General features: G+C 46.3%; 1 protein-coding gene across 1 annotated transcript in view; it reads right to left on the bottom strand.

Moving 5' to 3' along the window:
• The window catches only part of LOC103189435 (histone-lysine N-methyltransferase 2C), a 114,888-nt gene extending 96,249 nt beyond the window's left edge, over positions 1-18,639 (bottom strand). The window contains 6 exon segments of the mRNA XM_007909831.2: positions 5,743-5,924; positions 7,576-7,680; positions 8,920-9,021; positions 10,225-10,341; positions 12,869-12,985; positions 18,478-18,639. Of these exon segments, the coding sequence (XP_007908022.2) occupies positions 5,743-5,924; positions 7,576-7,680; positions 8,920-9,021; positions 10,225-10,341; positions 12,869-12,985; positions 18,478-18,594 (740 nt within the window). The 5' untranslated portion in view covers positions 18,595-18,639.
• Positions 18,640-18,656: the final 17 nt, after the last annotated feature.

Genomic DNA, 18,656 nt, shown 5'->3' with positions numbered 1-18,656 from the left:
TGATTATTTGCATTTGATATAGCACCTTGATGTCTCAACGAATATACTATAAAGTGAATTGACTGTATATTTTGTGGACAAAACGCAGCAGCCAATTGTGCACAGAAGTGTCCCATAAAATGCCTTGGATTGAGTGACCCAATTTTTTGTTGAGGAATTATTACCCCCGGAAAGCAATCCGCCAATTGACTCATAACCTGGATCCCACTTATTGTTGGTAAACAGAGGTATGTGGAGTAAGGAAACTTTCCTAAGGTTTTGTCCTGCCTGGAATAAAATCTAGGTCCTCTCACTTTCGAGTCAAGCACTGCAGTATGGGACTCCAATGGTGTAGTTTGATGCTGAGCCATAGAGAAGGGGGAGACCGTAGGTATGGGTGAAGAGGGAAGTCTCAGGTGTGATCTGAAGACGGGCAAAGTGGGGGCAAGGCAGAGGGATCGAAGCAGCAAGCCAAAGGAGGTCATTCAGCCCATCGAGAATGCAGCTTCTCTCAGAATAAAGTCCCACCATCCTGCCCTATCCCCAGATCCCAATCACAAGCCTCTATTTTTCCATACTTGTCTGCTTCCCTCTTTAAATCCACAATAGACTCTGCCTCTAATACCTTCCATGGCAGGGCATTCCCGGTCCAAACATCTCTCTGTGTGAAAAAAAACTCTAAGCTCCCCTTTCGTTCTTGTTGTGACTATCTTAAATCTATGTCCGCTACAAATTTCCTCTACCTCATCTTTGTCACGCTACCCCAGGTGAAGGGATATAAATGCAAATTATTGTTGTCTCATATCTTTCAGTTGATCTCCATGCTAAATATCTTACTGAAATGTTTATGACCCTAAAGGGTATAGATGTAAACCGAACCCACATATCAAACAATATCCAATAATAATAATCCTTGCATTTAAGCCTTTCATGCCCTCTCAATGGAGCTTTACAAATGTAATTTGTTGTTGATATAGTGCCTTATCACGTTATTGAGATGTCTCAAATAGCATTAAACATTAAGAGTGAATGTTAAGTATATTTTGTGGGTAGAACGCGGCTGCTAATTGCACACAATAAGATTACACGAGAGGTTTGGATGAAGAAGGTCCTTCAGCTTAATTGATCTCATCCTTCCCACCTACCGTCCTCTCATTACAGCAGGGTGGTCCAATACGTTAGCCGTTAGCCACATATGGCTCACTGGGAACCCAAATGTGGAGAAATTGCATTTGTTGATCTGTATATAAAAAATTAGTAACAGACATTTACTGTTGAGGTGAGGGAATGGGAATCAGTTTCCTCCATGATTCGTTTCAGCACCTTGAGACGTCCTCCTGACATGAAAGGCACTATACAAATGTAATCTTGTTGTTGTTTCAGTAGAGAAGGCTTCGCTTATGGAGTCCTGTAGTTCAGTGTTTGAGCAGCTGTGGCTCGAGCACCTCCTCACCCACTGCCTCCCCCTTTCACAGGTCAAAACTGACTTTTACTCCAGTCATTCTGGAGGCCAAAAACAACACAAAGACGCTGTTTTCCACCATCCATCACCTCCTCCGTGCACCCCCTTAAGTCCCCTCTATCCTCACATCAAACAATAAGTGCGAAGAGGTGCTAGACTTGTTCGCCTCAAAGATTTAAAACATCGGCTTGGCTGCACCGTGCTCCCCACCCCCCCACCCATGTCCCCTTCCACCCCATCCAGACCATCCACACCGCATTCTCCCTCTGCCACGGCTCCTGCCGCTCCCCCCTCCTTATACTCCTTTGTCCCCATTTCTCCCTCCTCCCTCTCAATCACAACCACCCGGATGAAGTTCACCACATGCTGCCTGGATCCTCTCCCCACCCAGCTGCTGGTCACTAACTCTCCCTTCTCTCCCCACTATTGGCCGACACGGTCAACCAGTCTCTCTCCTCAGGCTCTGTTCCACTGCCCCTGAAAACCACTCTATCACACCCCTCCTCAAAAAACCACCTCAATCCCTCTAATCTCTCACACTACCGTCCATCTCCAACCTGCCATTCCTTGCCAAAGTCCTGGAACGCATTGTTGCAGGTCAACTTCGGTCACACCCTCCTCCACTCCCTCCTCCAAAACCTCTGTCTAGTTTTGTCATGTAGCTCAATGGAGGTGTCCTGTAGCTCAGTGGTTAGAGCACTCACTTTGCAAGCGAGAGACCTGAGTTCAATTCCAAGCAGAGGGCGAAACCAATACGTTAGCCGTTAGCCACATATGGCTCACTGGGAACCCAAATGTGGAGAAATTGCATTTGTTGATCTGTATATAAAAAATTAGTAACAGACATTTACTGTTGAGGTGAGGGAATGGGAATCAGTTTCCTCCATGATTCGTTTCAGCACCTTGAGACGTCCTCCTGACATGAAAGGCACTATACAAATGTAATCTTGTTGTTGTTTCAGTAGAGAAGGCTTCGCTATGGAGTCCTGTAGTTCAGTGTTTGAGCAGCTGTGGCTCGAGCACCTCCTCACCCACTGCCTCCCCTTTCACAGGTCAAAACTGACTTTTACTCCAGTCATTCTGGAGGCCAAAAACAACACAAAGACGCTGTTTTCCACCATCCATCACCTCCTCCGTGCACCCCCTTAAGTCCCCTCTATCCTCACATCAAACAATAAGTGCGAAGAGGTGCTAGACTGTTCGCCTCAAAGATTTAAAACATCGGCTTGGCTGCACCGTGCTCCCCACCCCCACCCATGTCCCCTTCCACCCCATCCAGACCATCCACACCGCATTCTCCCCTGCCACGGCTCCTGCCGCTCCCCCTCCTATACTCCTTTGTCCCCATTTCTCCCTCCTCCCTCTCAATCACAACCACCCGGATGAAGTTCACCACATCTGCCTGGATCCTCTCCCCACCCAGCTGCTGGTCACTAACTCTCCCTTCTCTCCCCACTATTGGCCGACACGGTCAACCAGTCTCTCTCCTCAGGCTCTGTTCCACTGCCCCTGAAAACCACTACTATCACACCCCTCCTCAAAAAAACCACCCTCAATCCCTCTAATCTCTCACACTACCGTCCCATCTCCAACCTGCCATTCCTTGCCAAAGTCCTGGAACGCATTGTTGCAGGTCAACTTCGGTCACACCCTCCCTCCACTCCCTCCTCAAAACCCTCTGTCTAGTTTTGTCATGTAGCTCAATGGAGGTGTCCTGTAGCTCAGTGGTTAGAGCACTCACTTTGCAAGCGAGAGACCTGAGTTCAATTCCAAGCAGAGGGCGAAACCTTGGGCAAGTTTCCTTACTCCACACAGAGCCTAATAATAATCCCTCCAAAAAAAATAATAATAATAAATTGGTCATTTTCAATCTACGACTGTTTGTGGGACATTACTGTGTGCAATTGGTTGCCGCGTTCGCCCACAAATATACAGTCAATTCACTTTACAGTATATTCTGTGAAGCGCTTTGGGACGTCTAGAAGACGTGAAAAGCGCTATATCAAATGCAAGGATTATTATTATTATTATTATTTGGCCCTGCCCACAGCACAGAGACAGTCCTTGTCAAAGTCACAAACAACATTCTCTCTATTTGTGACCAGGGCACCCTCTGCCTCCTTTTTCTCTTGAATCTCTCTGCCACATTCGATACAGTCGACCACGCCATCCTCCTCCATTGGCTCTCCTCCTTCATCCACCTTTGTGGGACCGCACTCACATGGTTTGAGGCCTATTTAACCAACTGCCTCCACTTCATCTCAGCAAATGGTTTCTCCTTCCGCCTCAGCCCGGTCACTTGTGGGGTACCCCAGGGCTCCATCTTTGGCCCCTTTCTTTTCTTTATCTATATGCTCCCTCTGGGTGATGTCATCCATAGACACGGGGTAAACTTCCACATGTATGCAGATGACACACAAATCTATTGCCTCCTCCAGTACCAATTCCAGGTCCACCGATGTTCTATCAGCTTGTCTGGCAGACATCAAGGCCTGGATGAGTGCAACCTTCCTGCAGGTGAATGTGGACAAGACGAAGCCATACTACTTGGCTCTCGTCACTCCTGCGGATCTAAACTCCTCAACCTCCCTGGGATCCACCTCAGAGTCATCAACCTAGTGCATAATCTAGGCGTATGGTTCGACCTCCAGCTGTCCTTCCTGCCCACATCTGGTCCCCAACCAAGACTGCCTTCTTCCCCCTCCACCACATTGCCCACCTCCGACCGTACCTTATCCCAAATGCAGCCGAAACCCTCGTGCCTGCGTTTGTCACCTCCCGCCTGGATTACTCAAACACAGTCCTCACCGGTCTCCCCAGCTCCACCATTCACAAGATTCAGCTCAATCAGAACTCTACTGCCCGCATACTGACCTGGATCGAACTCTGTATCCACATCTCACCAGTTCTGGCCAGGCTCCACTGGCTCCCCATCACTGACTTCAAGATCCTCACACTTGTGAGGATCTTGAAGTCAGTGATGGGGAGCCAGTGCTTCCTCCAATGGTGGGGCGGAGGATACAAGGGACGAGCAGGAGGCCGGAGCCAGTCGAGGGGAGGCACCGGGTTGTGGATTGGGGAGTGAGGAGGTCGGAGAGGTAGGGAGGTGTTAGGGAGTGAATGGATTTGAACACAAGTGTGAGGATCTTGAAGTCAGTGATGGGGAGCCAGTGGAGCCTGGCCAGAACTGGTGAGATGTGGATACAGAGTTCGATCCAGGTCAGTATGCGGGCAGTAGAGTTTTGAACGAGCTAGATTTTTTGAACAGTGGCACTATATCAAATGCAAGGATTATTATTATTTGGTTTTAAAATTCAGACAATGTGAAATAAACGGCAACCCCAAATTACGGACCGTACATCGCTTTACAGTAAAATCCTGCTGCGTGGTTTTAGCTAGTTAGACTCCAGCATCACCCCAATGCAGACTCTGACTTTTGCTAGCCTGTAACTAATAGTAAACTAATACTAATACTCTGGAATTAGGTAACCAGGATGCATCCCTCCAGGGAGAGAGTGCACATTCCATTCCATTCCAACAATCTATCTCTCGGATTTCCATGTGTAGGTGGGATGCAAGGAATTCTCAGTTTGGCTTGGATACTCTTAAGTATGGATTTCGCACATATGTCAGATACCCGGTTGAACCCATGTGCGGGTTGAACCCACAACCTACTGACACAGAGGAATGGCTTCCTCCAGTACTGTAAACCTCCTGGCATTTCTATGGAACAGGAGGCAGCTTCAGCTGACACCAAACGCACCTGACAGGATTATCAAAAAATCCCGATTAAAGTCCCTGATTTTTTGGGGAAAGGGGGTGGACACGAGTGGTGGGAGGTGAGCAAGAAAGCTAGAAGAGAGAACACGGACTTCTCCTGAAGTGTTCACTAATTACTTTATTCACAATTAGTCTTTCTCTCACCGATGTTCCTTACAATGCAATTCACGTGCAGCGCCTTTCATGTCGAGTGGGCTTTAGGTCCTCTTTCCCCTCCTCACTGGCCCACCTTGGCTCCAAACCAGCATCGTTAAGCAATTTTGAGACCTCCTCCGTTGTTTACCAGAAAGACGCTGTATAAATGTGTATTGTGTTGCACCATTTCACCCACAACACTCAGTCACTCCACTTTACACTATATCCTGTAAAGAGCTTTAAGACAGCTCAACGACATGATAAGGTGCTGTATCAAATGCAAGGATTATTTTACTCTTCAGTGCTCTTGAGCGTAACCTTTTGGGTTTGAACAAAACAAGAAAGAAAACAAATGCCTCAACTTTTTTTGAGGAAAAAAAACTTACCATTTGCACTTCCAGCCACCTTTAGGGACCGTCTGCAGAGGTGGGTCCAGGCAATAAGTGTGGTAGCTGATGTCACAATCGTCACACAGGAGAAGTCGCCCGGGGTCAGAGGCCTTCCCGCAGGACTCACAAACCGTGCATTCCAGACACCGCCATCCCTTGCTCAGCACCACCTTGGTGATCTGTCCGGGGGAGAAAGGCAAGAGTGAGCGCCTCGGATAAAACCTCCTTCCTCCCTGTCTCCCATCCTCATATCCCCATCCCAACAATCCTCTTGACTGACAGGGACAGAGCGTGATTGATGGAAGGGAGAGAGAGACAGAGACAGAGAGAGTGTGAGCACACGGGCCCTAGTGTATTGCAATCAGTCACCAGCCAACCACCCGCAGCTGACACTTCAAGCAGCAAATTAAACATTTTCTGCTTCTAAGTCAATGCATTAGCATTCGTTGAAAATTAGCTGCTCTGTCTGCCAGCAATTAGAGCTGACACACTGACTGACGGATCTGATGGGAGAGTGGATGACGGTTGGGGTGGGGGGGAGAAAGGGGAAGAGAAAATTTCTCAAAAGGAAGAAAATCCTTTGTTCCAAGAGACCTTTAAAATTTTATTTTTTTTAAAATGTAGATTTGAACGTGCAGAAGTATTGAATGCACACAGAAGGGAGATGTTTATGAGCTAACTCATTCCGATGGATTAATGGGTAAATATAATAACCTCATAATCAGAGGCCATACAGCTGTCAGCCCTATTTTCCCCCATTAAGCTCACATGCCAGGCTGTCACTCCAGTGGGGAGTGCTGCATTGTTAGAGGTGCTGTCTTTCGGATGAGACGATAAACCCAGGTCCCCATCTGGTGCCTGTTCAGGCAGACGTCAAAGATCCCACGGCACCATTCGAAAAGAGAAGCCAGTGTTCTGGCCGACAATCCCCCAGATAAAATTGGTCATTCACTTCATGGCTGTTTGTGGGACATTTGCTGTGTGCAAATGGGCTGCTGGTTGACCTGTACACTTGACTATGTACTTTGGAAGTGAAATCCTGTAAAGCGTTTTGAGATGTCCTCTTGACTGAAAGGCTTTGTGTCAAATGCATGGATTAATGTTACTATGATAATAATAATACATTCTGTTGCTTTGTGGAGCAGTTAGATAGACTGACAGGAACCCAAAGGAATTTGTAACTAGGAACAGCAAGTCGCAAAGGTTACCAGCGATTGTGATTGCTAAAACTAGCGAACAAAAGTTGGCAAACAACATTGAACCTCCTCCCTTGCCCAAGGCATGGTGACTAGAATCTTCTCTCCTTCTTCTCCTCTCTCCCTTGCTCCACTATGAAGTGCTCCGAGGCGCTTCACTAAGTGAAGGGTGCTATAATAATAATAATCCTTGCATTTGATATAGAGCCCTATCATGTCATTAGGATGTCTCAAAGCGCTTCACAGAACATTCTGTAATTTTCTGGGCAAAACGTGGCAGCCAATTGCACACAGCAATATCCTGCAAACAGTCGTGGATTGAGTGACCAAATTATTTATTTATTTAATATTTGTAGGGATTATTACCCCTGGAAAATGATCCGCCAATCGAGCAACAACCGGCTTCCTGTTTACTGCCAGGTAAACAGAGATGTGTGGGGTAAAGAAACTTGCCTAGGTTTCGCCCTGCCCGGGGAATCGAACCCAGGTCCTCTCGTTTGCGAGGCGAGTGCTCTGGCCAATATGCTACGTGACTCCACTGTGTAATCGCTAGCTACTGGTGACCTCAGTCTTCCCCGGTGTGATTACAGACGATTGTTCATCTTGTGGATCTGAGGCATCACAAGTCTCTCACCTTAATGCTCACACAGTATGGGTGGTAACACTGGCCACATTGTGAGCAAGCGAGTAGCCGTCCCTCTGATCCTTTCCCAAAGCTCCCGCAAACCACGCACATGTCCTGAGAGGAAGAAAAAACAAAGTGAGTCAGTCACTCAACCTCCCTTTGCCTCTATCAGCCTTCTCGAGGCACTAATCAAAAAAAGAAAGGAGTTTCTCTCTCCTGGTATCCTGGCCAACAATCCCCCAAATAACATATAGCTCACATAATTCATTAGTGGCACGTCGTTGTACTCAAATTGACTGCCGTGTTTCCCTACAAAACACGTAGTCACTACACTTTACAGTAAAAAATTCCACATATGTATGCCATTCACCTAGACGGGGAAATGTCCGTGTCTGGAAATGGAATGCGCTCTCTCTCCCTGGAGACACACACTTTGCTTCCCTCTCTCTCTGGAGGGATGCAACAACTTTCAATTATATAGTGCACTTCATGCAGGTAAAGTCTCAGATCTTGAAGAGAGGGGAGACGACTGTAGACATGGTCAAAGAGGAATGCTGCAATCTGAAGACGGATTAAAAAGGGGACAAGGTAGAGGGATTGAGGCAGAGAGTTTCAGGGGTTCAGAGAACATTGGCTGAAATTACCGTCACTGACGGTGGATCAGAGGGAACAAGAGACGTGACGAAGGCCAGAGCCGGCCAAGCGAAGTGGATAGATAGAGGCATGGGGTGTGAGCAAGTCAGAGAGGTAGGGAAGTGCGAGGGTGTGAGGGTGGCCTGCCAGTGCGAGGAGATTGAAATTCATAGAATCATAGAATATTACAGCAAAGAACGAGGCCATTCACCCCATCGTGCCTGTGCCGGCTCTTTGGAAGAGCTACCCAAATCAGGCCCACTCCCCCATTCTTTCCCCAATAGAAATTGATCCGTTCTGCGACAGGGAGCCAGTGGCGGAACAGACTATTAGGTGCGGCTTAGTGGGAGCCAAGCCTTGGAGAACCCCAGAGAACATAAGAATTTGCTGTTGAAAGAAGACCAAGGTCCATCTAGTTCGCCTTCCACCATCCTGACAGTGGCTTGACATGTCACGTCCCAAACTATGTATTGTATCCTGAGATATTATTTTCTAGCAGAAATCTATCTAATTTGTTCTTGAAACAAGTAACATTTTCTGCTTCCACCGTCTCCCTAGGGAGCCTGCTCCATATGTTTACTTCTGGCTCACTCACTAAAGTAGTGTTTGTTTTGAATTTACCCCCACATTCAATGCATGTCTCAGAGCTAAGAACGCGAGAAGCTCTGGGCTTCTGATTACCTGACTCAAATCTCCTGTGTAAGTGGGCGTCTTTCTTACCTGTTTTAAAGTGAATTTGTCATTGGTAGAGAACAAGACCACGGTATTGTGCATTGTGTTTTCATCCTCGTCCTTAGTTGCAACCATTTCCATGGAAGTGGCCTGCAAAGGCAAGTGCAAAATAACTATCACTAACAAAAACAAACTATCCCCATGGCTTCGAACCACAACCCGAATTAGTATAAAATCCACAAGGGGGTGGTCACAGTGGGTTCAAGCCCCACCTCGGGACTTTGAGCTCACAGTCTAAGCCGACACTTCAGTGCAGTGCTGGGCAGGAGCGCACTGCATTGTTAGAAGTGCCGTCCTTTGGTGAGACATTAATACTGAGATCCCGTCTGCGCCCATTCAGGTAGACGTTAATGATCCTTAAAAGAGAAGCGAGTTTCTCCCCGTGTCCTGGCCAACAATTCACGCAGATAAAGATAAACGAAAATTCGAATCGTACAAAGGGTTATCACAGGGTTAAACACCAAGTATTGTGGAGGGCGCTATATACATCCAAGTTGTTGTTGTTGTCTCCACCCATCGGTGAGTCAAAAATGAGAGTGCACAAATTTAACCACAAAATAAATTAGAAGGGGAAGTCAGGAAAGCAAAAGTCTTTATACAGAGGGTGACTGAAATGTGTAATCCTTGCCACGGTTGATGCAGAATCCATAGATTCTAAGGTTGAGGGTTCAACGCCACATTGGGACTTCAAACTCACAAGGTCTAGGTGGACACTCACTGCAGTCCTGTGGGGGGGGGTGGGGGGAGAGCTGCATTGAGAGAGCGAGCAGAGCAGGAGAGTGGGATTAGATAAGACTTTATAGAAGTATAGAACAGATTAAGTCAGATGAAGACAGTAAGGCTTGGGGACACCCAAGTGTGTGTTGGGGTAACTGCCAGAATCTAACCAGATAAAACCACATAGCTTGCCATTGAAAGCACTTGCGTTGCCAGTTCAGCTCCAAGGAGACCCCTGCTTACCTCCCCACCAAAGAGGATAATCACGAGCTGGTCATTTGACATCCAGCAAGTGGTCATTTGATAGATTTCTAAAGGATAGAGGGATTAAGAGATATGGGGATAGGGCGGGTAAATAGAATTAGGTAGAAAATCAGCCATGATCTTATTAAATGGCAGGGCAGGCTTGAGGGACTAAATGGCCTACTCCTGATCCTACGTCTTATTTGACTTGAGCCCTCACTAGGTGGATGGCAGATACCACGAATGAGCTTTCTGGTGAGTTGAGCAATCTTTAAATAAAATCTGGGAGATGCAGTTTCAAACTGAGATATCGGAAGCAGAGATTATACTTACTCCTGGAGTCAGGAGCGCACCAAGGCCATTTTTCAGTTTGGACCTGCCCTTGCCTCCCCGACCGGGGTGTCCTGCACCACGAGGCCTCTTCTTGCCGGGAAAGCCAGCACCGCGACCCTGTCAAACATAACACCGCTTCAGAAATGCCAGGACTCCGCTCGGCCATCCTTTCTGAACCCGTCTCTTATTGTTTTCTCTCTCGCAGAGCTCGTTCATATTGCAACAAGCGCTCAGAGTCAAAAAGCAGAAAGAAGTTTTCTCCCCACCTCGCCTTTACCATGAGGTGAAAGCTTTGACCTGGTAAGCAATGCTCCACCTGTCCCCCTGGGTGGCTTTTGGCTCGTAGGGTTTAGGGGCAAAATATGCCTTGCCTTGGAGTTTGCCTTGGATTAACATGGGCCTTCCGGCTAGATCTCAGCGCTCTGAGATGCTATCCTGCATGAAGGCCGCTATATAGAATCATTGAATCTTGCAGCACAGTAGGAGGCCATTCGGCCCATCGGGCCTGTTCTGACTCTTTGAAAGAGCTACCCAATCAGTCCCACTCCCTCACTCTTAACCCATACCCTTGCAATTTTTCCTTTTCAAGTGCCTATCCAATTCCCTTTTGAAACCTACTATCAATTCTGCTTTCATCACCCTTTCAGGCAGTGCATTCCAGTTCGTAACAGCTATGTATACACACGTTATTATCATCTCCTGTGGTTCAGACTGGCCTAAGGAAACCTCACTTGGCTCCTCCTAAACCGTCTGTCCACCCACCCAATTTTATCTTAACAAAGCAGTGAAGGACCAAATGAAGCCACCGGGATTTGAACCCAGATCGTGCCAATCTCAAGACGTTTACACAGTGGTCGTTTACACAACACCAAGTGCACATAATTTATTTTTTAAGAAAGATTTAATTGTGACTTAACATACGATAAATGTTGACAACTTACCTTCTTCCATAGTGCCTTTCTTATCTTTCAAATGCATTGTACCTTTGAAATACATTAAGGTAGGTACTTTGTCCCATGGGGATTAAATCAACTACTTTAAGAAAATGAAGGAAATGCATTTGTTTTTATAAGGTAAGGGCGACCTATGAGAAATGACTCGATAAACGACTGGGACTCTTCAACCTTATAATAATAAACCTTGCATTTGATATAGCGCCTTATCACGTCTTCAAGGACGTCTCAAAGCGATTCACAGAATATACTGTAAAGTGAATTGACTTTATTTTGTGGGCGAAATGCAGCAGTCACTTGTGCACAGCAGTGTCCCACAAACAGTCATGGATCGAGGGCTTCCTTATTACCCCTGGAAAAGTGATCTACCAATCAACTAACAACCGGATTCCTACTTACTGCTAGGTAAACAGAGGCGTGTGGTGAAAGGAAATTTGCCCAACATTTCACCCCGTGTGGGAATCAAACTCAGATCCTCTCGCTTGTGAGGTGAGTGCTCTAATCACTAAGCTATAGGACTGTTGTTGCTGACTTTCCAGTGTGGCTCTCAATCATCTAGGCCATAATATCTCACAATCAGTCCAAGCATAGCGCCAAGGTATGAGGACTTCTGAGTATTTCCAAGTACCAGCCAATGAAAGAAGTCACACCTGTGGATTGTGCGCTATTATCGTTGAGACAGAACAATCTAAGCTCTGGAATTTCTCGGGAAAGGGAATTCTAGGGGATCTGAAGCTCCTGTTAGAAGAGCTGAAAGCTTTGTGGCCTCAAGTGCCTTCAGCTCCCCTCTCGACTCTCTTCCTCCTCCTCGCTCCCTCCCTTCCCTCCCCTCACCCTGACCATTTCCCCCCTCCTCTCTCCCTCCCTTCACCCTGACCATTTCCCCCCTGCTCGGGTCATGACCCAACTGTGCAGCGCCTTGGGACGTCCTCCTGACGTGAAAGGCGCTCTATAAATGGAATCTTGTTGTTGTTGTTGTTGTCAAGTCTCAGCCAGGTCGTTTTTGTGAATGAGAAACTTGGAGGATTGAGGGCACCTCTCCTCATCTCACTACACCTCAATCACATCCCTCCCCTCGCCCACATCACATCTCTTCCCTCCCCCACCTCACTACACCTCGAACACACCCCTCCACACCTCACTACATCTCAATCACACCCCTCCCCCACCTCACTGCACTCCCACATCAAACCCTCCCCCCCACCTCATTACACCTCAATCACATCCCTCCCCTCCCCCACCTCACTACACCACCATCACAACCCTCCCCCCAACCTCACTACAGCCCCTCATTACACCCCTCTCCCCACCTCACTCTACACCCCTCCAGGCAATCCATTATGTACCCCCACGTCACTCCACATGCTGGAGGCTAACCAGCTAAAACCGCATAATAAACCCTGTATCAAATGAAAGTATTATCCTTCGACATGCTAATGGAGCCTGAATTCAATCGCCTTAATGAAATGCAGCATCACCTACCATCCCGTCTCTTTATAAAACCGAGAACCTAAGTGAAACGAGGCAGAGACCCACAAAGTCAGAAGGAACAGTAGAGAGAGTGAGCGAGGGGGAGAGAAGACAAATATGAAAGTTCTTGTCTGGTCTCCGAGCAAATGCCTCCAAGCGAGAATCTCCTTGACCCAAAGGACGGGAGGTTAATTAAATGAGCTGAAATGTTGTAAATTTACCACTTTGATGCTCCAAATGGTGCTGTGAGGTTGCTTGTATTTTACCAAGCTCTCCCGAAATTCATAACTGTCCGTAGACCATGACGGGGAAGTCGCGGGATTTGTCGCCCACATGCCCTAGGATACGGCGGGTGGAGAAAAAAAAAAAAACGTAATTGGGAACTTATCCCCAGCAAAATAAATCGAAGCTGCAAAACAAAGCGAAGCCCGACATGCAAGTCAAATCAAATCAAAGTTACGTTAAGAAAGTTTAGCACAAAATAAACAAAATGCAATATAATGGAAAACTGTTTGTGTGTGTTTGGGGGCGGGGTGGGGGGGAGGTAGGGGAGAGAAAAGAGGAGGGGAATAGAACACTAACATCCTTACATTTGATTTAGCACCTTTCACATTTTTCAAAGTGTTTCACAGCACACACTGTAAACTACACTGTGTCTTTTGTAGATGAACCCGGCAACTGAACTGTGCACAGCTATGGAGAGTGACCGATTTTATTTAAGGGATTATTGGTCAGGACACCGAGAGAAACTCCCTTCTCTTTTTGAACAGTGCCTTGAGATCTTTAACATCCACCTGAATAGCCACGAAATGAACAACCAATTTCATGGGGAGGCATGGGGAGGGGAAAAATATTGGCAGGACACCGGGAGAAACTCCCTTTTTGAGATAGTGCCATGGGAGCTTTAATGTCAGCTTGAACAGGCAAGAGACGGTTTTGTCTGCAAAATGCAGTCACTACACTTTCCAGTAAATTCCATGAAGAACTATGATACACCCTCCCAACGTGAAAGGCGCAGTATCAAATGTATCAGATTGTTATTATTACTACAAATAGAAATTCACATGGGTGCATCAGTGCAAATATCAGGAGACGAATCTAACCATCAGTTCCCATCGTTGCTCAACTCAACTGGATGGTGTGGGGGGTGGGGGGGGGAATGGGATGAAGATAGGAGAGGATGTGGGTTTAGGAGAGAATAGCAATTTTGTCCTAAACACTCTTATTGGCTACACAAATAAAAGGAAAACCTTGAACATAAAAGGACTTGCATTCATTTCTGTAATTCGGTAGCTGGTTGGAGACAAATGTGCATATGTTTTGAACCTGCCTGAAAATAGTTTCCCGAGCTGGCTTAAAGTTTACACGCCTTGCAATGGAATTTAAGGAATCAAGTCCACCCTCTGTGCCAGTTTCTCCAAGTAGTACGGTTCCTGAAATCAGGCTTGTCTGCAGCACTTCCAAGGCACTGCTGATTTTGTTTGGTCAGCCGGGTGTCTGACACATGCGGAAACCCATCACCATGCTTACGAGTATCTAAACCAAGCTGAGAATTCCATGCGTCCCATGGAAATCCCAGAAATATTTATTAGAATGGAATGCACACTCTCTCCCTGGAGGGATGCTTCCTACTTACCTAATTCCAGAGAGTATTGGATGCAGGTTGGCAAAAGCCAGGTTTTGAGGTACTCAGTGTGTGCTTTGGGGTATTGCTGAAGTAATAAACAGCTAAAACCACATAGCTTGCCATTGATATCACTGTCTGTCAAGCCTTCCTGTTGCTTGTCCAGCTAGGACCATTAGGGTTACAGGGTTAATGGCAGGCTTGCAAGGTTAATGGGAGCTGAGTCGGAAGAGTCCCTGCCTCCATTGACTGTTGTGGCACTTGTAGGTCCTGACAATGAGTCAGGTTGGCTACTGTCATTTGTCTGGCTCAGGACTTGGATTAACGATAGCGGCAAAGAGGGCTGGCTCAATTCTGACATTCAGTTGCCAAAAATAGCACCTTAGAGCCAGTTCAGCTCAGAGGACAGCAAGGGGACTGCTGATGACAGACCAATCCAACCCGGCTTGGCAGAACTCTTGGGAGCAAAGATGCACAGCTCCTTTTAAACAGGTCGCCACAATATACAAAGCTAAGGAAAGTTAATGAACATAAATGACTGGAAATGACAAGTCCGATGGCTTAATCATAGGATGATCCAACCTTTTGGCTGCTGAGGACCGGATGCCCTATTTGAGAAATGTCTACAGGCCGCAAAAGGCAATATTTTTGTTGTTCCCTTCCAGAAGCTTAACATAACATTAAAGGGTTATGGAGGGAGCATATGTGTGTGTGTGTGTGTATGTGGGGGGGGGGGGGGGGGAGAATGAAATCGGCCCACGGGATTCCAGTTTGACCGCCCTGATGTAATGTAAAGAACACATGTGGGCCATCCTAGAGCCTTGAGGAAGCAGTCCATCACAGCCTAGAACCAAACAAAGGCTTCCCAAAGGAACATTTGCAATATCATCTCATGCAAAGCAATGGATTTCATCTCAAAACAGGTTGGACTGTTAGTGGTTTGTGATGGGAAGGGTGGGAAATAAGCATTTTACCATGATCTGCAAAGTGCAGGCCAAAAATACGCAAAATTGACAAAAAACACCAACAAATTAAAAACTGTTAGGCTTCTTTCAGCAAAGCTATACCCTCAACAGATCAGGGAGGTCGGGTAAGGGGTGGGTGGCGGGGGGGGGGGTGGAGAGGTAGGTGACTTGTGGTTAAATGAATAGGAAGCAAGACAAAAGGAATGGTTTAATAACAATGTACACTTATACAGCACCTTCATATTGGGAGAACTTCTCAAAGCGCTTTACAAAGACAGAGTAGAAATTACTACCAAAGAAGTAGGTCTTCACTTAGAGATTGAAAGGAGAGAGAGGGAAGAAGCGAGGCAAAGGGGATTCAGGAGAGAACCCCTGAGAAAGGGGGCAAATTGGCCAAAAGCTCTCTCGGGGAGGAGTAGGTAGGGGTACGAAGCTGGCCAGCAAGTTGTTGCAGAAATAGAAGGTTCCGCAAAGTGTCTGTGGGCTAGAGTGAACAACCGGTGAATCTGGAGGGTGGTGGGGGGAGGTCTACATGGTCGGTGCTCAGGATGAGGAGGTGCTGGTGGGAGCCAAGCAGGGCAGCCTCAGTTTTGTTGACACTGAGTCAACAAAATATTGAGGCTAATCCAGGACTTTGCATCTGACAGGAATGTGTCAGAACAGCAGTGGTCCTGGGGTCGAGGGTGGTGGCAGAGTTGTCTGCCGTCCACGTACATATATGTAGCAAGCCCCGACCCTGCAAATGCTGTCACCAAGGGAAAGGGGGGAGCTTTCAGCCACTTTGCCCCACTCTATCTCTGCTTTCAAAACCTATATACAAAAAATCTGCTGGACCATGTCTTCAGCCACCGCTTGCTTGTCTAACCCTTCCAAAAAAAAACAAATCTCAGGCTCACATTCAGTATCTGTACTGCACAATTGAGATGTAATAATAATAATCTTTGCATTTGATTTAGTGCCTTATCCTATCATTGAGACGTCTCAAAGCGCTTCACAGACTATACTGTAAAGTGGATTGACTGTATTTTGTGTTATTTTATACTATTTTGTATTATTAAATTACTTTGTATTATATTATTTTGTATTACTGTTACAAAGATAAACGTTCACTCTCTTGGTGATGGGACTGGGCACTGACTGTGCTGGTCAGGGATGCCTCAGTGAATGAGGTGCTTTACTCTAAGCAGGGAGGGAGAGGGGAGGGAGAGAGGGGCAGAGAGAGAGAGAGAGAGACAGAAAGAGTAAATTGAATAATAATAGTTTTTTTCTTTTTTGAAAAAAAATGTAAAACATCTGAATGAGTGTTTTTTTAAATATAGAACTGAACATTCTGCGACGTCCCTAATATATATATATAAAAAAAGCTTCCTGTCATAATAATAATCCTTGCATTTGATGTAGTGCCTTATCGCATCCTTCCCTACACGATCTGCAGATTATCCAGAACTCCGAGCACATGTCCTCTCCCATACCAGGCTCCTACCTAGCTGCTCCCCTCCCTCAGTGAGCACCGCCCTGTTTCACATCCTCCTCCCTAACTGCCCCAGTGGGCTTTCAACCATTCTGCCCCTGCTCTCTGGAACTCCATCCCAGAATCCCTCTGACTCACCCCCTCCCTCGCCTCGTTCAAAGTCTGTCTCAAGTCCTACCTCTTTGACCACACTTTCTGTCACCTTTCCCCTCGCCACCACCCCCTCGGTTCTCACCCCCAGAGTGACTCCACACACAATAACTTCAAAAGAAATTAGAGTCAAGCTGATATACCTCGAATCAGCACTACTCTAGGAACCAGAACACTCACTGGCCACAAGTTTTGAACCCAACTATTATGATGACATCAGTCAGGTGGGGGATGGAGGTGAAATGAGCTGGTTATTATGTGACAATGCTGCTGAACGTGACAAACTCCAAAGAAGGTATGCAACAGCCAAAGCAAACGGAAAGTATTCCTGAGTTTAACTATATAGAGAGAAAGTATTCCTGAGTGGAACTATATAGAGAGAAAGTATTCCTGAGTGGGAGGAGAAGAACATGAATTACAGGGACATAAAGAACACCATACCACAGACCACCCTTCCCCAAACACGACTCACATCATTCACTAACGTGAAAAATAAGGAATGTCTAATGTTTAACGATCCAAAAATCCTCTCTAAATCACAGTCCATTTGCCTGTGAAGGTTCGAAATCTGTGATAAAGACAGAAAATGTTGGAAACGGACAGCAGGTCAATAAACTGCACAAGACCAGTACAACCAACTCTTTGAGATGCTCTTGCAGACTGACGGAGAGAAGAGGTCAGGGTCAATCTAAACTAACCCTGAATCTTTTTCAGAATATCTCTTGATGATAATTTGATGAACATTTCACATTCCATACAGATTTGGGGGAAAAGAATACAGTAAACATCACATAAGTCGTATCATTTGGGACCATACATTTAATATGACTTTTTCAAAGAATAAGTTATGTCAAACTTGCATAGAATATAAACACATAAATGGGACTTGAGCAGATGTACGACTGAAGTGATTATACGATTTATACAGATGAGACTTATGCGAGTTTTACTGCAGAAAACATAGGTGAAAAGCCTTGCTGAACACTTTAAAGCCTCTTCTTTCCAACTGGGAAAGTGATAATTTTGAGACGTCTAAAGAACTTCACAGTAAAGTGAATGGACTGTATATTTTGTGGGTGAAATGCGGCAGCCGATTGCGCACACTAGTGTCCCACAAACAGTTGTGGATTGAGTGACCAAATTATTATTATTTTGATCTTAATTTCAGCCTCTTCCTGAGGCTGCTAATGGACAATGAGGGCTGCCAGTGGGCAGTGAGGGTGGCTGGCTGTGTTGTAAGTGGGCAGGATAGGTAGGGCCCTGCTCCTTTTCCTGTGGTGAACACCTGTACCAGACACACACTAACCAGGTGATTGACATCAAACTACAGACATGACATAGAAGTATAGCGCGTGCAGCACACGTTAAAAAAAAGGTGTTTAAAGCGGAAAAATACGAAGTACCTGTTAAAATCGTTAACGTTTGTTTGGTACAACTTACATTTTGAGAAAAAAACCAACATACTTTTACTCCCTTTAAGTTCTAGAATTATTAAGATAGGAACTTGCAAATAGTTTGGAAATGCATTAACATAGCAACTGCACATTGATTTAACATATTTGGAACCAACCAGGACTCTGATTGTTTTTAAATGTCTTTTATGCAAAGGCAAAGTCCTACCTGTCTCACTCGAGGTCTTCCCGGGGAGAACTTCCTTTTGGTGATAGCTGGCTTGCCCATGCCGATTTTTGGTACCATAGGTATGAAGGCGGGCGCGGGAATCCGTGAGCTCAACATCCCCAGGATGGGGCCGCGAGGCGAGCAGGTCGCGTAGGGCGAGACAGAGGAAATGGTGACGA

This window comes from Callorhinchus milii, unplaced genomic scaffold (genome assembly GCF_018977255.1).
Source record: "Callorhinchus milii isolate IMCB2004 unplaced genomic scaffold, IMCB_Cmil_1.0 Scaffold2, whole genome shotgun sequence".
Classification (NCBI taxonomy): Eukaryota; Metazoa; Chordata; class Chondrichthyes; order Chimaeriformes; family Callorhinchidae; genus Callorhinchus; species Callorhinchus milii.
This window is presented reverse-complemented; position numbering and strand designations above follow the sequence as displayed.